Source organism: Haemaphysalis longicornis, unplaced genomic scaffold (genome assembly GCF_048455015.1).
Source record: "Haemaphysalis longicornis isolate Haplotype H1 unplaced genomic scaffold, Haemaphysalis longicornis Haplotype H1 scaffold_9, whole genome shotgun sequence".
NCBI lineage: Eukaryota > Metazoa > Arthropoda > Arachnida > Ixodida > Ixodidae > Haemaphysalis > Haemaphysalis longicornis.
The window spans coordinates 160,720,703-160,734,441 of record NW_027526460.1 but is presented as its reverse complement, the minus strand read 5'-3'; the positions used below and the strand labels follow the sequence as shown (position 1 = coordinate 160,734,441).

Genomic DNA, 13,739 nt, shown 5'->3' with positions numbered 1-13,739 from the left:
CGAATACGCTGCATGCGAGAGGGCTAGAAATATGGCATTTGAAGTCCCAAATGTCTCTCACGGTGCTCATTTGGCTTGAATGTCATTTGAGCCGAATGGCATTTTAAAACCTAGTGTAGCAGTACAATTTGGCATTTGAGTCGAATGGCATTTGATTCAGATGACATTCTGACGCTAGTGTAGCATGGCCTAACAAAGAACACTGTTCCTGGACAAAACAAGACCCCTAATAAACTTCTACACAATCTGGGGCCCCCCTCACATACATGGATGAACATTGGATGAAACATGTGGATATATCACTCTCGTCCCCAAGCCCCACTCACACTGAAGAACCTCCGTCACATTTCTCTGGCATCAAGTGTGGACAATTTTTTCGAACTGCATAGAGGACAACAACTACCTTCTCACCACCATGTACGCGTATTTCGGTCCCATCTCTACCAAAGACGTCCTGCTAAGCTTAAAGAAGACATAGTAATGAAGCTTGATTATACAGCGACCGAATGCCATTCTGGGTTTAATTGAACGCCATTCTGGGTTTAATTAATCTGGGTTTAATTGAATACGAAAAAATTGCCCCATTTTACGTAACGACGAAAACCAGGCTCGGCAACGACGCAGATGCGGGTGCCACCTTTCCCCGGGAAAAAAACATGGCCCCTGGGGGAGGAGAGAGAAAGGAATAGAAGGTTGAATTTCTGTTGAAAAAGAACAAAATGACGCATGTTTTTTTTTTTTTGGGGGGGGGGGGGGTAAGCGATGGCATTTATTGTAGCGTTTTCCTAGAGAGGAATCAACAAAACGTTTGTATCGAAAGGGACATGTTTTGGTTATTACTCTGAATGTGCTGCACTGAAAAGTAACGGCACTTGCTGACCGGGCCGGCGGCATTTCGTTGTGTTGTTCCTCCCTTTGGTTCCCCTCCACTTCAGGGAGTGCGCTAGCCCGGGTATTTTCTCTGCTCGCGTGTCCTTGCGCAGCTTGTGGACACACATTTATCGTCATAGTTGCTGAATTGACTCTTATAAAGCTACGAAAAAATAAATAACCTTGGCACGATCCCAGAACACCGGTCGTGATGGACAAAAAAAATTCCCTCGCACTTCCCCGAGGGGGAGAGTGTGTAAGTGCGAATGCACGGTTGTTGATTGCCCGATTACGGTGGATATCGTGATCTTAATGAGTAGTTGAGAGATTACACACACGCACACAACTACAAAGAAAGATATTTCACTCGTTATTGCTGGTACCGTCGCCCGGTCCGCCATCATCGTTACTGAGATGCAGGACCAGCGACCGCTCTCGACGACGGCGCGCGCTCGACTAATACCCTCCCGCGCCACGCGGCCGCTACACGAGCGCCCTCACGCGTCGGAATGCGGAGCGCCCGCTACGCGAGCGAGAGCTCTCCCGCCCGAAGTGGAGAGGAGGCGCCCAACACCCGCAGTCACTGAGCGGAGAGAGGAGGAGGAGAGTAGCGCCCGCCGTTACGGCGAGGGCTACACGAGCGCCCTCACGCGTCGGAATGCGGAGCGCCCGCTACGCGAGCGAGAGCTCTCCCGCCCGAAGTGGAGAGGAGGCGCCCAACACCCGCAGTCACTGAGCGGAGAGAGGAGGAGGAGAGTAGCGCGCACCCATCTCCCCCCGTTGCTAGGGAAGACGAGGAGCACGCGCACCCGCAGCTGTTGCTATGCTGACGACGGCGGCGGACGATTCAGGCTCGCTTAAGAAGTGCATTCGCACTTAAAACCGAAAACCAGCCAACGACCGGTCGTGAACCAGACGACCCCGCCGGTCACGCCCGCAAGCTTGGTTCAAAAGCCGCTCGACGTGATGTCATTGCTTTGATTGCTAAAGGCGCGAGCACACTAGCCCGACCATCGGCCAGTTTGCTCAGTCAACTCCATGGAGGGAAGGAAAAGGGCAACACCGTGTCGGCGGCCGTGTCACACCGCGCCGATGCCGACCGTAGGTGGGGCGGCCTTCTAGACACCCTACCGCAGGCCAACCCTCTGCGTCGGCAAGAAATCGGCGGGGCATCGATGTCTGCGCGCTATCGGCCGACGCGCTTGTCATACCACGCCGATGACCGCGCGACAGTCCACTCCGCAGCCTCGCCTTTCCGCCGGGGATCTCTTTCTTTCTCTAGTCATGTCGCCGCTGCCACGACTGAAGCCGTTCGTACGTGCTCGCGTGTGCGCTGCAGCTGTGTATACTCCACAACTTGTTGGATCACGGTCAAAGAAGAGAGCTGTGTTCGCTACCGCCGCGGCAGTAATAATGCGGATGTTATGGATGAACCCCCGGCAAAAAGAGTTCTGTAGCACGTACAGAATATGCATATACATATATTAGTGCGTACATGGTACCGCATTTTCGAGAAATGCGGTGCAAGAAAAGTAAAATTGATTTTTGTGGCGCCTGGAGCCACCGAGCCACTCGCTGTTTCGAAGGAAATTTTCCATACAAAGGTAGTTGATTCTCAAAATCACACAGAAAATGATTCGCGAATGAGATACGCAAACGCATGGTTTGCGTATCTCATTTGCGTCTTTTTGCCCGTTAAAAAAACCGCAAAAAAAACAAAACAAAAAAAAAAAACAAGACATCACCGGGAATTGAACCCGCAACGTTCTGCGAGTGGGCACGACGCTAGATCGAAACCACTTTACCACAGAACAAACGCTGGGGCGCAGCCAAGTTGCCCTACGGAACCCCATCCTTCGTATCATACTATCATATGATAGTAGAAAATGGTACAAACAAGCGTGTGATCACGCGAATTTTGTTTGCATCCATGCTAAGAACAGGCGCAACTTGTTTAGCTTAATTAACCGCGTTGCTGCTCTGAAGTCAATTTTTATTGTCAGTAAACAAAACTATGTACAACATATACAAGAAAAACAAATTTTAAATAAACAAAATTATCCGCATTAGGCTTCTATTTAAAAAAAAATAAATATTTGTACTATTCACTGCGTTCCCTTAATACATTTCTACTTATTTCTACCTTCTACATGAGCAGTTTTATGTCTCATTGCGGGTGACTTCCTGAGTGTCTTCCACATGGTGTTCTAACACTCCTTGGATTTTTGTCCCTTTCAACAAGAGAATTCTATGGTGAAGTGGTGTAAATGATAATGGAGAAATTGTAAATGATGGCCTGCCTGGGCGACGTGAGATACCGTCGGCTGTGGCAAATTGTTGGGAGGCCCCACGGGGCCTCGTATGCGAATCCAAAGTAAGATTCAACACACAACTGTCTACTGGGGTTGCAGTAGCTTCTTGTAAGGTATACGTGTGGACCTCGACCCTTTCCCTAGCAAAAATTCATCGCTTCCTGTATTTTTACAATGCCAAACGCATCGCCCGCTTCTTAATGGGAGAGCCCCCAGACAACACCAAGACATCCTGAGGACATCCTCAGGATGACAATTCGAGTACATTATGACATCCTGAGGACGACCTCAAGTGATCCTCAAAATATATTAAAAAGGTCCAGATGTCCGGCCTCAGGACATCCTCAGCACATCCTCAGGAGAGCATCTTTTTACCTTCCTAGTTCCTTTGTAGGACATCGGTAACAGTATGAATAAACACACAAATAGAGATAAAACAAAGTATCCTTGTTATGAAATTTATTTGCACTCATAGAAACCAGCCTTTTTCCTCTTCATGCCATTGTGACGCTTCAGCATACCCTTCAAAAATGACTCAACATGTATGTACCAGCCCCCCTTTGATCTCACTCTGAAGCATAGTCTTCGGGAATGGATTCTGGAAAAAATTTGAAACGGCAGAAATGTCCAATCAGGTAAAACTGCGAAGGTCAACTAAAATGCATTTCTACCTGCTACAAAAAAGTAATTGTGTCATTATATGACAACCCTGTTCCTAAAAACATTATATAGTGACGAATCAGCAAAATAAAACACTAAGAAACAAACGCAGAAAAGTAGAAAACATGGTCTGTTTGCAGTGAAATTCAGTGATCGAACAGAAAAGCATGTTTCGCGGCTAACTTTGCAGATATAGCATTTATTTGTAACCATCCGCATCAAACTGCACCATGTACTTCAGCAGTTGTTTTTTGTGCAGGGTCTGTGAGCCTGCTGGCAATACTGACAGGCAACAAACAATATAAATTTCAGGTATGCAGTTTTTGACTTGTAGAGCCATTTTTAAGTATGCCTGCATTTATTCAATCTCTCCATAAAATACTTATTCATAGCCAGGACTGCATTTCTATTAAACAAGACAGACCTCGCTGGCTGAACACCAGGGTGAAAAGATTTGCCATATTATGATCCTCACAAGATCTACATTAACAAAACATGACCGCATAGTATATGAAGTGGTACAACCCTAAATAGTGTCCTATCCAGGTGCAGTACGCGTCCAAAATATGCACCCGTGACAAACTGCCTGCAGATCCTGCCTTTCACAGATACCATAAATACCAAACAATGGGCCAGAAAAGCAAATATTGGACCGGCTTGCACGTACCCCTGGTTAGCTTTACGAAAACATGAAGTGCTGCTTTCAGTTCCTGAGGGTCGTTCTTTCTTTTTTGTTTTTTTTTTAGGTGAGCTTAAGAGCATTGTAAAACCAGTAAATCACAAAGAAGTTAGTGCCTTCTGTGTGTCTATTTGCTGCTCCTTGTCTTAGCCCTTCTATTCTTTGCCATGTTCTACCAAACCAGCACTCCATGTAATTTACGTTACCTTCATCTCGAGCACTTGCTGTTTTTGCCTCAAGTTTTTTCAGCTTTTCGCCAGAGTGGCGCAGCCACGTCTTAATGACAGCCTCAATCTCAGCTTGTTTTGCATCGGCAAAATTTTGCTTCACAGCCTCTGAAAAATACCAAGGCAATAAGATTTACTTCACTTGTATTGCGAGATGAAGCAGAGGACATTTACCAGGCTTGCAATAAAAGGCATTAAATTTGTCTGCATTTGAGCCAAAACTAGATACACACTATACGGGGTCACAATAAGGCAATGAAAATAAATCAATGTGTCCTACTGATGATTAAGCTTGCGACATTTAGGACAGAAAACTTCTTCTTCCCCTTCTGCCCCAGCCAGCTGTACCTCACAGCAACTCTTTGGCTCATAATGGCCTCCAGGATTCGCCTGGTAGCTGGTGCTGCAGCTGAGCCGCCGAGACCGGCCAATTGGTGCACCTGAAAAAAAAATGCCACGTTATTTATTTCTTCCCCTAGCAGCAAGTGTAAAGTATGCCTTACGAGAGATGTCTTAAGTTGCCCATTTGTGCCGAGCCCAGCATCAAAATTTTCAAAGTCTTCAATGTTCTGAAACGGCTGTTCCAGAACTTCTTCATCCCTGTCTCTGGCAGGGCTTCGATTGTCACTGTTTAGCTTGCGTATTATGGCATCCAACTGCCTGCCGTGTTGCTCGCACCGCATTTCAATGGTATGGATTGCTCTCATTAGCTGTTCAAACTCTGCAAAATGTTGCCAAATCACAAAAATAATTGGTTTTAGCCAATTCTGGGCCGAAAAAACTAGGTGTCAACCTATGTTGACACCTAGGTTTAACACAGAAATGACATGCTATCAACTGAAACAGCTGAGAAAATGTCATATGTTGACAGAAGAGGCAGGCACCGGAAAACGTTCTTACCGGAAGGCTTAAAGCTTCTGGCTGGAGGTGCGTTGCCTGATGCCAGCCCACCAGACCTTGCTCTGTGTTCTAAAGGTTACAAAAAATGTAAACAGAAAGATAAAGCAATATTTTCAAATTCTTACCAGGTGAATTGCTCCAATCTTGGCGGTTCTCATGGGGAATGTATGCCGGCTGAAATTTTGATGTTCGGTCTGCTCGTGCACTCTGAATTTCGGGCCCTATTTTGAAAACAGAGTTAACTCAGGCCAAAATACCTAAGAGAATGTGTGAAAACTCAAACTCACATTCTTCTCGGTTGTCATGCAGAAGCTGTGCAGGTCTTTGCAAAGAAGTACTGCAACTTTCTGCATACCCTGTGAAAAAATAAAACAATGCCACTCCTTCCCACAATTCCTTTTTTATATTAGCTTACATGAGTTGCAGGAGCCTGGGCGAGGACTGTCACGTAACTGTGCACCCCGCATCCCGTCCTGTGGTTGGCTGCAGAAAGCGGTGCCTCGCACTGGGGACGAAAAGCGAAATGTTGACTCCACACTCTTCAAGTTCTCAGCCAAAGTAATCAAGACACTTACAAGTGCCAGTTGTACATAACGTGGAGCTGTTGATCTGTGGGGAATAGGGTACGTCCTCGTCATTCCCATCTGCAATAAAAGCAAATTCTTGTGCACACGCTTGGGTATATAAACAAGTATGGGCCCACTAGCCCAGAAGTGTGCCCTAAAGAAACCAAGAAGACAAAACTCAACTTTGCATTATTTGAAAAATTGGAGCTCATAGCATATTAAAATTTTGCTCAACAACGAGCAAGCATTGCTGCCATTGTTGTATTAGTGTTTGTATGGCAGGATTTTATACTACCTACAGGTATATATACTACTATATATACTACTACAGGTATACTATATATATATACTATATATATACTACTATATATACTACTACAGGTATACTGTCTGTAAGGTTTTGTTAAACCCTTCCTCAATGCGCAAATTACCAGGGCGATCCAGGTAATTCCCTGCAAATGCTGACTCGCTGGTTGGTCTGCGTTCATTCATGTGCCCTGCAATGCAAAACAAAAACTTGTTTCAATCTTCAAGCCGCACTACACATAATATAAAGGCTACAAAGGAGGATTCTCACCATGCAACACACAAAAAATGTGCTGTAAAGCACAAAAATAGTCTCTGACGACCATATGCTAACATTAAAATGATCTGAAAAATGTGTTGCAAGTGACTTTCCTTCTCTTTTGAAGCGCTACTATAGCCATACAGAAGTTAGAGGGTAGCTGTCCCTGAAAAAAGTTACTTCAGATTAAACTGAAATCTGTACAGCTGCTTGTGCATGCACCATCTAAAGCAAGGAAGATGCAATTCCCTTTATATCAGGCTTCAGCAGGCTTTCCTGTGGTAGAAAGATTAAAAAACTGGTAGAAATGTAAGCACATGGTGTTTACCTATAGCAGCGCTGCTAGCTGTTCCTCGAAATTGGCTTTTAGTCAACTTCCGCCCCGTCTGATCTCTTATTCCTATTTAACAGAAACAGAAAAGCAAACTTTAGTTGGCAACACAGCACAGTGACTACTGTGTGGCTAGGACATTCATAGCATTCTCAAGTGAGGTAGTTTGCCCGTTTCATAAATCCGTATCCGTATCTACTGCATGATGCATGTTTGCATGGATGCAAACATGTACACAAATTATTAGCAAGAACGTTACAAAACATTTGGAGATACTTCAGCTATGGCAATAGCTTCACATCCTGCTTTTGCGAAGTTCACTATGTAGACACGAAATCGCTATGAATGACACATTAAAATATGAAAGCTGAATTTATTATTTCTGATTTGTGTTACCTGCATGTCTGAACTGTGTGTTGCTCTTGGGGCCAAGGTACAGCCTCCCAAATTTTTAATATTATAGCGGGAGCGACGACCGATCGGCTAGTAAGCGCCTTATCACGGTGTTCACCGGCGAAACAGGCGACAGTACGCGCACGCGCATAGAACTATCTGCCGTGTGGAGCGTCGTCTGCTCTGCTGTTCTCCTTAGGGCAACACACCCCCCGTGTTTCTTAATTTGCAAGGCCGTTTCGCTACCGCCGAAGGTAGCTAAGCAGCGTTGGGCACACAATTTTATTTTTATCAGATGTGTTATTTATTGCATTATTTCGCGCAGCGGCCTGAGGCCATTCCGGCCAAAAACCCTCCCCGTTCTACTTTTTTTAATATTCCTCTCGCTGTGCGGGCAAGTGATCGGAAAGAAAAATCAAATGCGCATATATGCGCTTGCGTTTCACATAACCACGGTTTCTTGTGAACAAAGTCATTCAGATGCAGTGGCAGGGGGTGTACCACTCTCAAGGAAACAGCGTAACAGACGACACCCATGCAGTAGATAGCCCCATGCGCGTGCGCGTACTCTCGCCTATTTCGCCGCTTGACACGGAGATAAGGCGCTGGCATGCCGATCAGTCGTCGCTCCGGCTATATTATTAAAATTTTGGGAATGTACTTGGTTACGTGAATTGTAATATGTGTGTGTGCCGGCCTACATTTTTCGTTTCTTTTACACTTGCGCATTTGCTTTTTATCGTCACCCTTTATGTAACTGTGATTTGCTTCATCTAAAAGTCCTGTTTAATTCACGCTTTCGTCAGTTCTTGATTGCTTATAGTTTGTGAGAATGCGACATCAGCGCGTTCTCTCGCGTTCGGCTTCGCCGCGTTGCTAGCTAAGAAACGCGGCGAAGCCGAACGCGAGGGAATGCGGGAAACTTGCTTGCAAGACGTTGGCGAGGGAGACCTTCCTCCTCGCCGGAGGAGTGTACTGTGGCCGGCGAGAGTGCGGACTTCGGGCTTTGATAAACACTTTCTCTCTCTCTCTCGGAGGGGAAAGATAGAGAAAGACGACTTCCGCCTGGCGATTTCCGCGTCCTTCGCAAGATCGGGCAAGAAGCGCGACAATGGCGCCGAGGCAAACGCGAGCGCGCCGCTGAGACGTCCCGGATCTGAATTGTCGCGGTGAGACACCTCGATTCCCTCAAATTGCCCGGCGAGGAAATTAATAGATCCTCGCTGTTAACCAGCTAGCCTGCATGCTCTTGCAATGTTTACTATGCAGTAATAAATATAAAATGAGCGAAAACACTTGTCGCTTCCTTTGTTCAGTCGAGCCATGACCTGCCGCGGGTGGGAGATAGCTTGCTAGCTGGGCGAAATGAGATACCAACGTTCCTCGTCGCCGGTTTTGGTATTACATGGGAAAGTACCTGCCCTACATCCCACATTTAGCGCGTCAATGTGGGGCTGGCTGTCGGAACATGAAGCATGTGAGAAAAGTTCTTTGCCCGAAGCTGACAGGCGCGTGTATGTTGTGCTAGCGTGAATCGAATCGCTAGCGGAGGCAGGCGTACTTTCTTGAGAGCGGAGTGTTGGTTGATGATCGTTATTGAGCGTTAGATTAACTCGTAGGTCGCGTTTCGTTAGATCGAGTTCTCGCTAGCGCCTCGCAGGCGTCGTAAATTCTCCCTTCCCCACCCGTGACTGTTAATTCTCTGCAGTGCGCCTCGCAGCTACCGTGCTCGCACACCGTGTGTCTTTGTCCCACCCAATTGCGTCTATGCCCCTTTTTCTGCAACGCTCGTAGATATTTTACGATTTAGAGAGGTTAAAAGAACAGGAGGGCTTTCAGGTGCCGCACTACAGGAGCTGGCATACTCCGTGCAACTGAGCTGACCGAGAAAAGAAGCTTCGGGTAGGATTGCTTATGCACAAGCGATAAAAGAATGTAGTATTGAGAATTAGCAAGAGGATCGAGGCAGCTGCAAGGGACGTTAAAAATAGTACAAGCCGTCTGGCTACTAATATGAGGTTGGAGACAGATGTGGACGTACTATTAAACATGGCCTGGGGTGGCTGTGGCAGCGGCAAATCTTCGTCCTCAGAGCTACTAATCCTCCTGGGCTGCCTCTTGCGCTTGCCGCGCCCCAAATCTTCGTCAGACTGGAGGTCAGACGTCTCCTCTGCCTTTCTTAAGGCATCGTGTGCTTTTTTGTAGTTCTCTGAAAATATTTTTGTAATTGACTCTTTTTACACTCACAAGATATTAAGCAGGTATAGAAAAGCCAAAGAAATGAAAATGAATGGGAAAGTATAAAACAGTTGCAGCTAAAATACAACCATGCCAAATTATAGGACACGCAAAAATGTTCCCGGAAAAAATGGTCCCAGTGCTAATCTAGGAAAAAATGGTCCCATGCTTGGGTTGATGTGTTTCCTTTCAAGTTGGTAAGATCTGAACTTTTTTGCGGTTTTAATTTCCTCCATTTGAGCTTTAGCTAACAGTGGAGAAACAGATGGGATGCTTTAATATTTATATAAGGGCCAGAAATGAACGCTTCTGGAGGCTAAAATCTAACAAAGAAAATTTGGTACACAGACGGATGGATGGTAGGGCTGAGCATCGATTAAAAATTTAATTTAGTCAATTGGCAGGCAATAATTGATTATATGATTAGTTTATCAGTTGGTTTGGGTTACAGAAAGACTAAAAAATATAACCAGATTTCGAGCTCCAAGCCTCATTTCTTGCTATCAGGTAATCAACACAGAAGCATTGAAACCGTATACATTCCCGCATTTTAAAGCGACTGAGTCGATGTGGGCTAAACAAACCCTCGCGTGGTACAGATGTGGCACTAACGCACCTTGAACTGTCGCTATTTCAAGGAGTGAGGCCGCCGCCTCTCGTCTTCGACTATAAGCGGTTGCAATTAACCATGGTATTATAAAAATGGTTTGTTGCTATGTGAGGCGATTCCCTCAAGCATGCTTATGCAACGTTTTGGGGAGCTTAATATCTGGTCTACTCGCCTCGTGTGAGTTCAACCGATTAACAGGTTAAAGAATTTATTTGCGAACAATGCATTAATCGATCATTCGGTAGGTTAATCGATCAATCGCCTACCCCTAAACCAAGGTTGCATGGATAGTAAGCCTGAACAACAAACAACCGAGACTCGAGCTACCAGAGTTTTAAAAATATATAACATAAAGAGACAACACAAACTTGGTTGTAGGTTAGTTGTTCATGCCATGTTTCCTGCTTAAAACACAATCCTTTTGGAACAGTGAAGAGGTGTACCCCTGTCCTTTCCCCAAACGTGTTTTGTGCTACCAATATTTCCGGGACAATTTTTACCTACACCCCAAATTATGCATAGGGATAGCTAAGGGTAAAGCTTTGTAGTGACTAGTTAAATGAGACAATAAAAGGGGACCATTTGTTCTGCTACAATTAATAAAACATGTACGACCCAGAACAGCAAGAGCGTTTAGCAACTACCTTGAACAGCACATTGCTTTTGCAGGGCAACAGCAAAACTTATATCATAGTAATTTCACCATCAAAAGATGTCTGCCATGTTAAATAACAAGGGCAAAAAGCAAGCATAGTATTACCATACGTCTGTAGTATGCAGCAGCGCACCCTGCTCCAGTCAGGCCCCGGTGTGGCCCCTCCTTTCAGAAGACTTCGAACGTCTTTCATCCGGGGCGGCCACAAGCAGCCGTCTCCAGTAATCCACTTCTTATGCACGATTGCAATGTCATTGTTTTCCTCGGGAAATTTCACGAGGACATAGACACCCCCTTAGTTAAGAGAAAAACAAGTAGGTTTATTATTTACAAAGGACAATATGACTGGCAGTGACAAAGGAACACAGTTGAAAACAAGTAGCTATCTTGTATGTAAAAGAGGAAAAACAACAGTTTCGCGCTTAAAAGCAAGCTTCACACATTTTTGCTCAACACTTTCGAGTGGCCAAAATCTCAAGTTGGACAGTTGTGAAACAACATGAATCCCAAGCATTGATGATGGACAAGGGGAGGAATATAGGTCTTTGCGCTGTAGGAACTTCCTCCCTATGATACAAGGTGCCTTTGATGGCAGATGTGCAATGTTCTCAATGACTACCACAGACCCATCAGCTAGCACGCAACAGCTGTTCTTCTTTCCAGCATCAAAAACAACATTGCCTGGTAGCTTAACTTTCTGAAACTGCTGCCCTTGACAAGGGCCTATAAGTGGCCCACGGTTATGTGGTCCACTAAAAAGTGGCCTGTCGTCCACTTTTACAGCCTTCTCGAACAATGGTGCTTGTTCTGCCAGTCTGTTGCAGAGCTGTTCAAGTGGGAACTCTGGCTTTCGGACCATCTTCTTCAGTGTACTCATGTAGTTTTCGAATGGAAAAGCACTCCATGAATCTAATGGCCCAAGGTGCTCAACGTCGGCTGCAAGATGACTGAGCCCATGCACATTATGCGACACATGATGCTGGCCATAGATAGCAGCAAAGCGTAGTACAAAAATGTCAAGAAGCTGTCCAGCATACTGAACCTCACTTGGTGTGACACTAGGCATCGAAAGCAGGGTGATTGCCACATGCAACATAAGAAAATGTTGAAACATGTGATCAGGAAGAAGGGATGATAGCAACACTGGTCCCCCATACAACAGGAAAAACCGAAATTCTGTGGCCTTCCACCTGTCTAGCTCTGCTAGGCTGCGTGGTTTTCGGTTGAACTCGAATGGGACGAACTGTGCAAGCGCAACATTGCGCTTTGAAAGTGCTAAGCGCACTTTCCTGCCAAGCCTCACTTTCTTTGGCCCATGAAACCACAGCACGATCAACTTGTGCACGACACCCAAGCAGACAAGGTGCATGTAATCCAGAGGCACATCTTTCACGAGATCTATAGGAAGTGCTGCTAGAATACTACGCCCAGTGTGGTGCTGCCACTGTGTTTTGCGCCGAACGGAGCGGTCTGTCCTCAATGCACATTTTGTGCCAGGAAAGCAGACCCTTTTCTTTCTGTAACGGCCTTTGATGGTGCACTTCGAGCAGCTGTAATAGCCTGTGTGCTGCTTAATACATAGCACGAAAGCTTTCGCCGGCGCATCACAAACTAGGGCATTCAGCCGTACGGGAATCCTCGCCGTTCCAACAACAATGCCAGAAGTACCAAGAGCGTTCAGTTCTTCAACAAACTTACGCATGAACTTGTTCGCATCAGTGGGCTTGCTGTCGCTGAAAAATGCCCTAATGACAAATGGGGCAGCACCTTTCAAGTTCTTCACAAGACCAAGAATAAGCCAAAAATGTCCCTTCGAGCTCTTCGAGATGGGGAGGCCATCAACATTGACGTTGATGACAAGTTCTGTGGGCAGCTCTTTGCAGCTCTGCAGCGCTTGCCGTAGACCTGCCTCCAAGCCAAAGTGATGGAACTTCCCTCCTGCCATGGTCAAAACATGCGTAGACTTGGGAGTTTTCAGTAAAGTTCTGGCGGTGGATGGAAGCGATGCAAGGCATTTGTGCTTGCGGAGCACTCCGAGCAACGATGTGACTGCTTTGTGCGAGGACTTGGATTCCAATGCCCATAACTGCAGGCTACGTCGGAAGTCGACAGCATCAACGTCGTGCTGTGCTTCATCATTTGTAACATCAGCCGATGCGCACATCTGTTCTAAACGGCCATCCCCTCGACCATGACCAGATTCGCGGTCACCTCGAGAACTCTGCACGCTTACGCAGGCGCTCTCTTCGTTGTCACTTCTTTGTGCACACCGATCATCTCCATATGCGAAGCTTGGTGACGGAACAGGAGCGCTTACGTCCACGGTTAGTGTCGTGCGCGGCACAGAATTTTCACACACACGCTGTCTTTTTGCATGCGGCACACAACTCACTGCCAACACATCCGCTTCTAAGGGTGCAGCGAGCTCTAGACATGCCTCAAGGCGCCGTTTCCTTACGCGGCGAAATTGCCGCTCACCGATTTCAGCCATGTTTACAATAAGTAATAAATGCGAAGCACTCACCGCTTTGCGAAGTTGCCATGGCGCCAAAAACGAATTCCAGGCTCCAGCGCGCCAAAACGTAAACGGCGCGCAAGCGTAGAGACGTCGGATGGTCTTGGCTTAGGTTTCCAGTGATTCCCAGCACGGAATCACTTCAAAAGCAAAATCTTCAAAACTGCTTTGTTTTACCAGTATAGAAAGAAGTTAAACTATGCTACATAGATTACGAG

The 13,739-nt window shown here is 46.1% G+C and overlaps 2 protein-coding genes across 5 annotated transcripts; both read right to left on the bottom strand.

Annotated features, from left to right (window-relative positions):
* Window positions 1-3,420: 3,420 nt before the first annotated feature.
* Window positions 3,421-11,376, bottom strand: LOC144153061 (uncharacterized). 4 transcript variants are annotated; one of them, XM_077684707.1, is made up of 13 exons: window positions 11,112-11,371; window positions 9,545-9,712; window positions 7,108-7,179; window positions 6,646-6,711; window positions 6,224-6,292; window positions 6,064-6,153; window positions 5,936-6,004; window positions 5,774-5,869; window positions 5,649-5,717; window positions 5,252-5,469; window positions 5,029-5,188; window positions 4,728-4,856; window positions 3,421-3,780 (listed from the first exon to the last, which is right to left on the bottom strand). In XM_077684707.1, exons 1-13 carry the CDS (start codon window positions 11,197-11,199, stop codon window positions 3,749-3,751), a joined length of 1,326 nt encoding a protein of 441 aa, XP_077540833.1. In that variant the 5' UTR covers window positions 11,200-11,371; the 3' UTR covers window positions 3,421-3,748. The 4 variants fall into 4 exon arrangements, with proteins under 4 accessions (XP_077540833.1, XP_077540831.1, XP_077540834.1 ...); XM_077684705.1 differs by having other exon boundaries at window positions 3,421-4,856; window positions 11,112-11,373; XM_077684708.1 differs by lacking the exon at window positions 4,728-4,856 and having other exon boundaries at window positions 11,112-11,372.
* Window positions 11,377-11,383: 7 nt separating this feature from the next.
* On the bottom strand, window positions 11,384-12,955 carry LOC144153059 (uncharacterized; the record flags this gene model as incomplete). Its single annotated transcript, XM_077684697.1, is given in 1 exon segment — window positions 11,384-12,955. A coding segment is annotated over 1 exon segment (1,567 nt), but the record flags the coding sequence as incomplete, so codon positions are not given.
* Window positions 12,956-13,739: the final 784 nt, after the last annotated feature.

Bases quoted from the DNA above. Each gene is read 5' to 3' on its own strand.
- LOC144153061 (XM_077684705.1), bottom strand. From the start codon at position 11,199: ATGAAAGACGTTCGAAGTCTTCTGAAAGGAGGGGCCACACCGGGGCCT. The intron at 5,189-5,251 runs GTAAGGCATACT...TTTTTTTTTCAG, and splicing joins GGCAACTTAAGACATCTCTC to GTGCACCAATTGGCCGGTCT. The intron at 4,857-5,028 runs GTAGGACACATT...GGTATTTTTCAG, and splicing joins TGTCGCAAGCTTAATCATCA to AGGCTGTGAAGCAAAATTTT.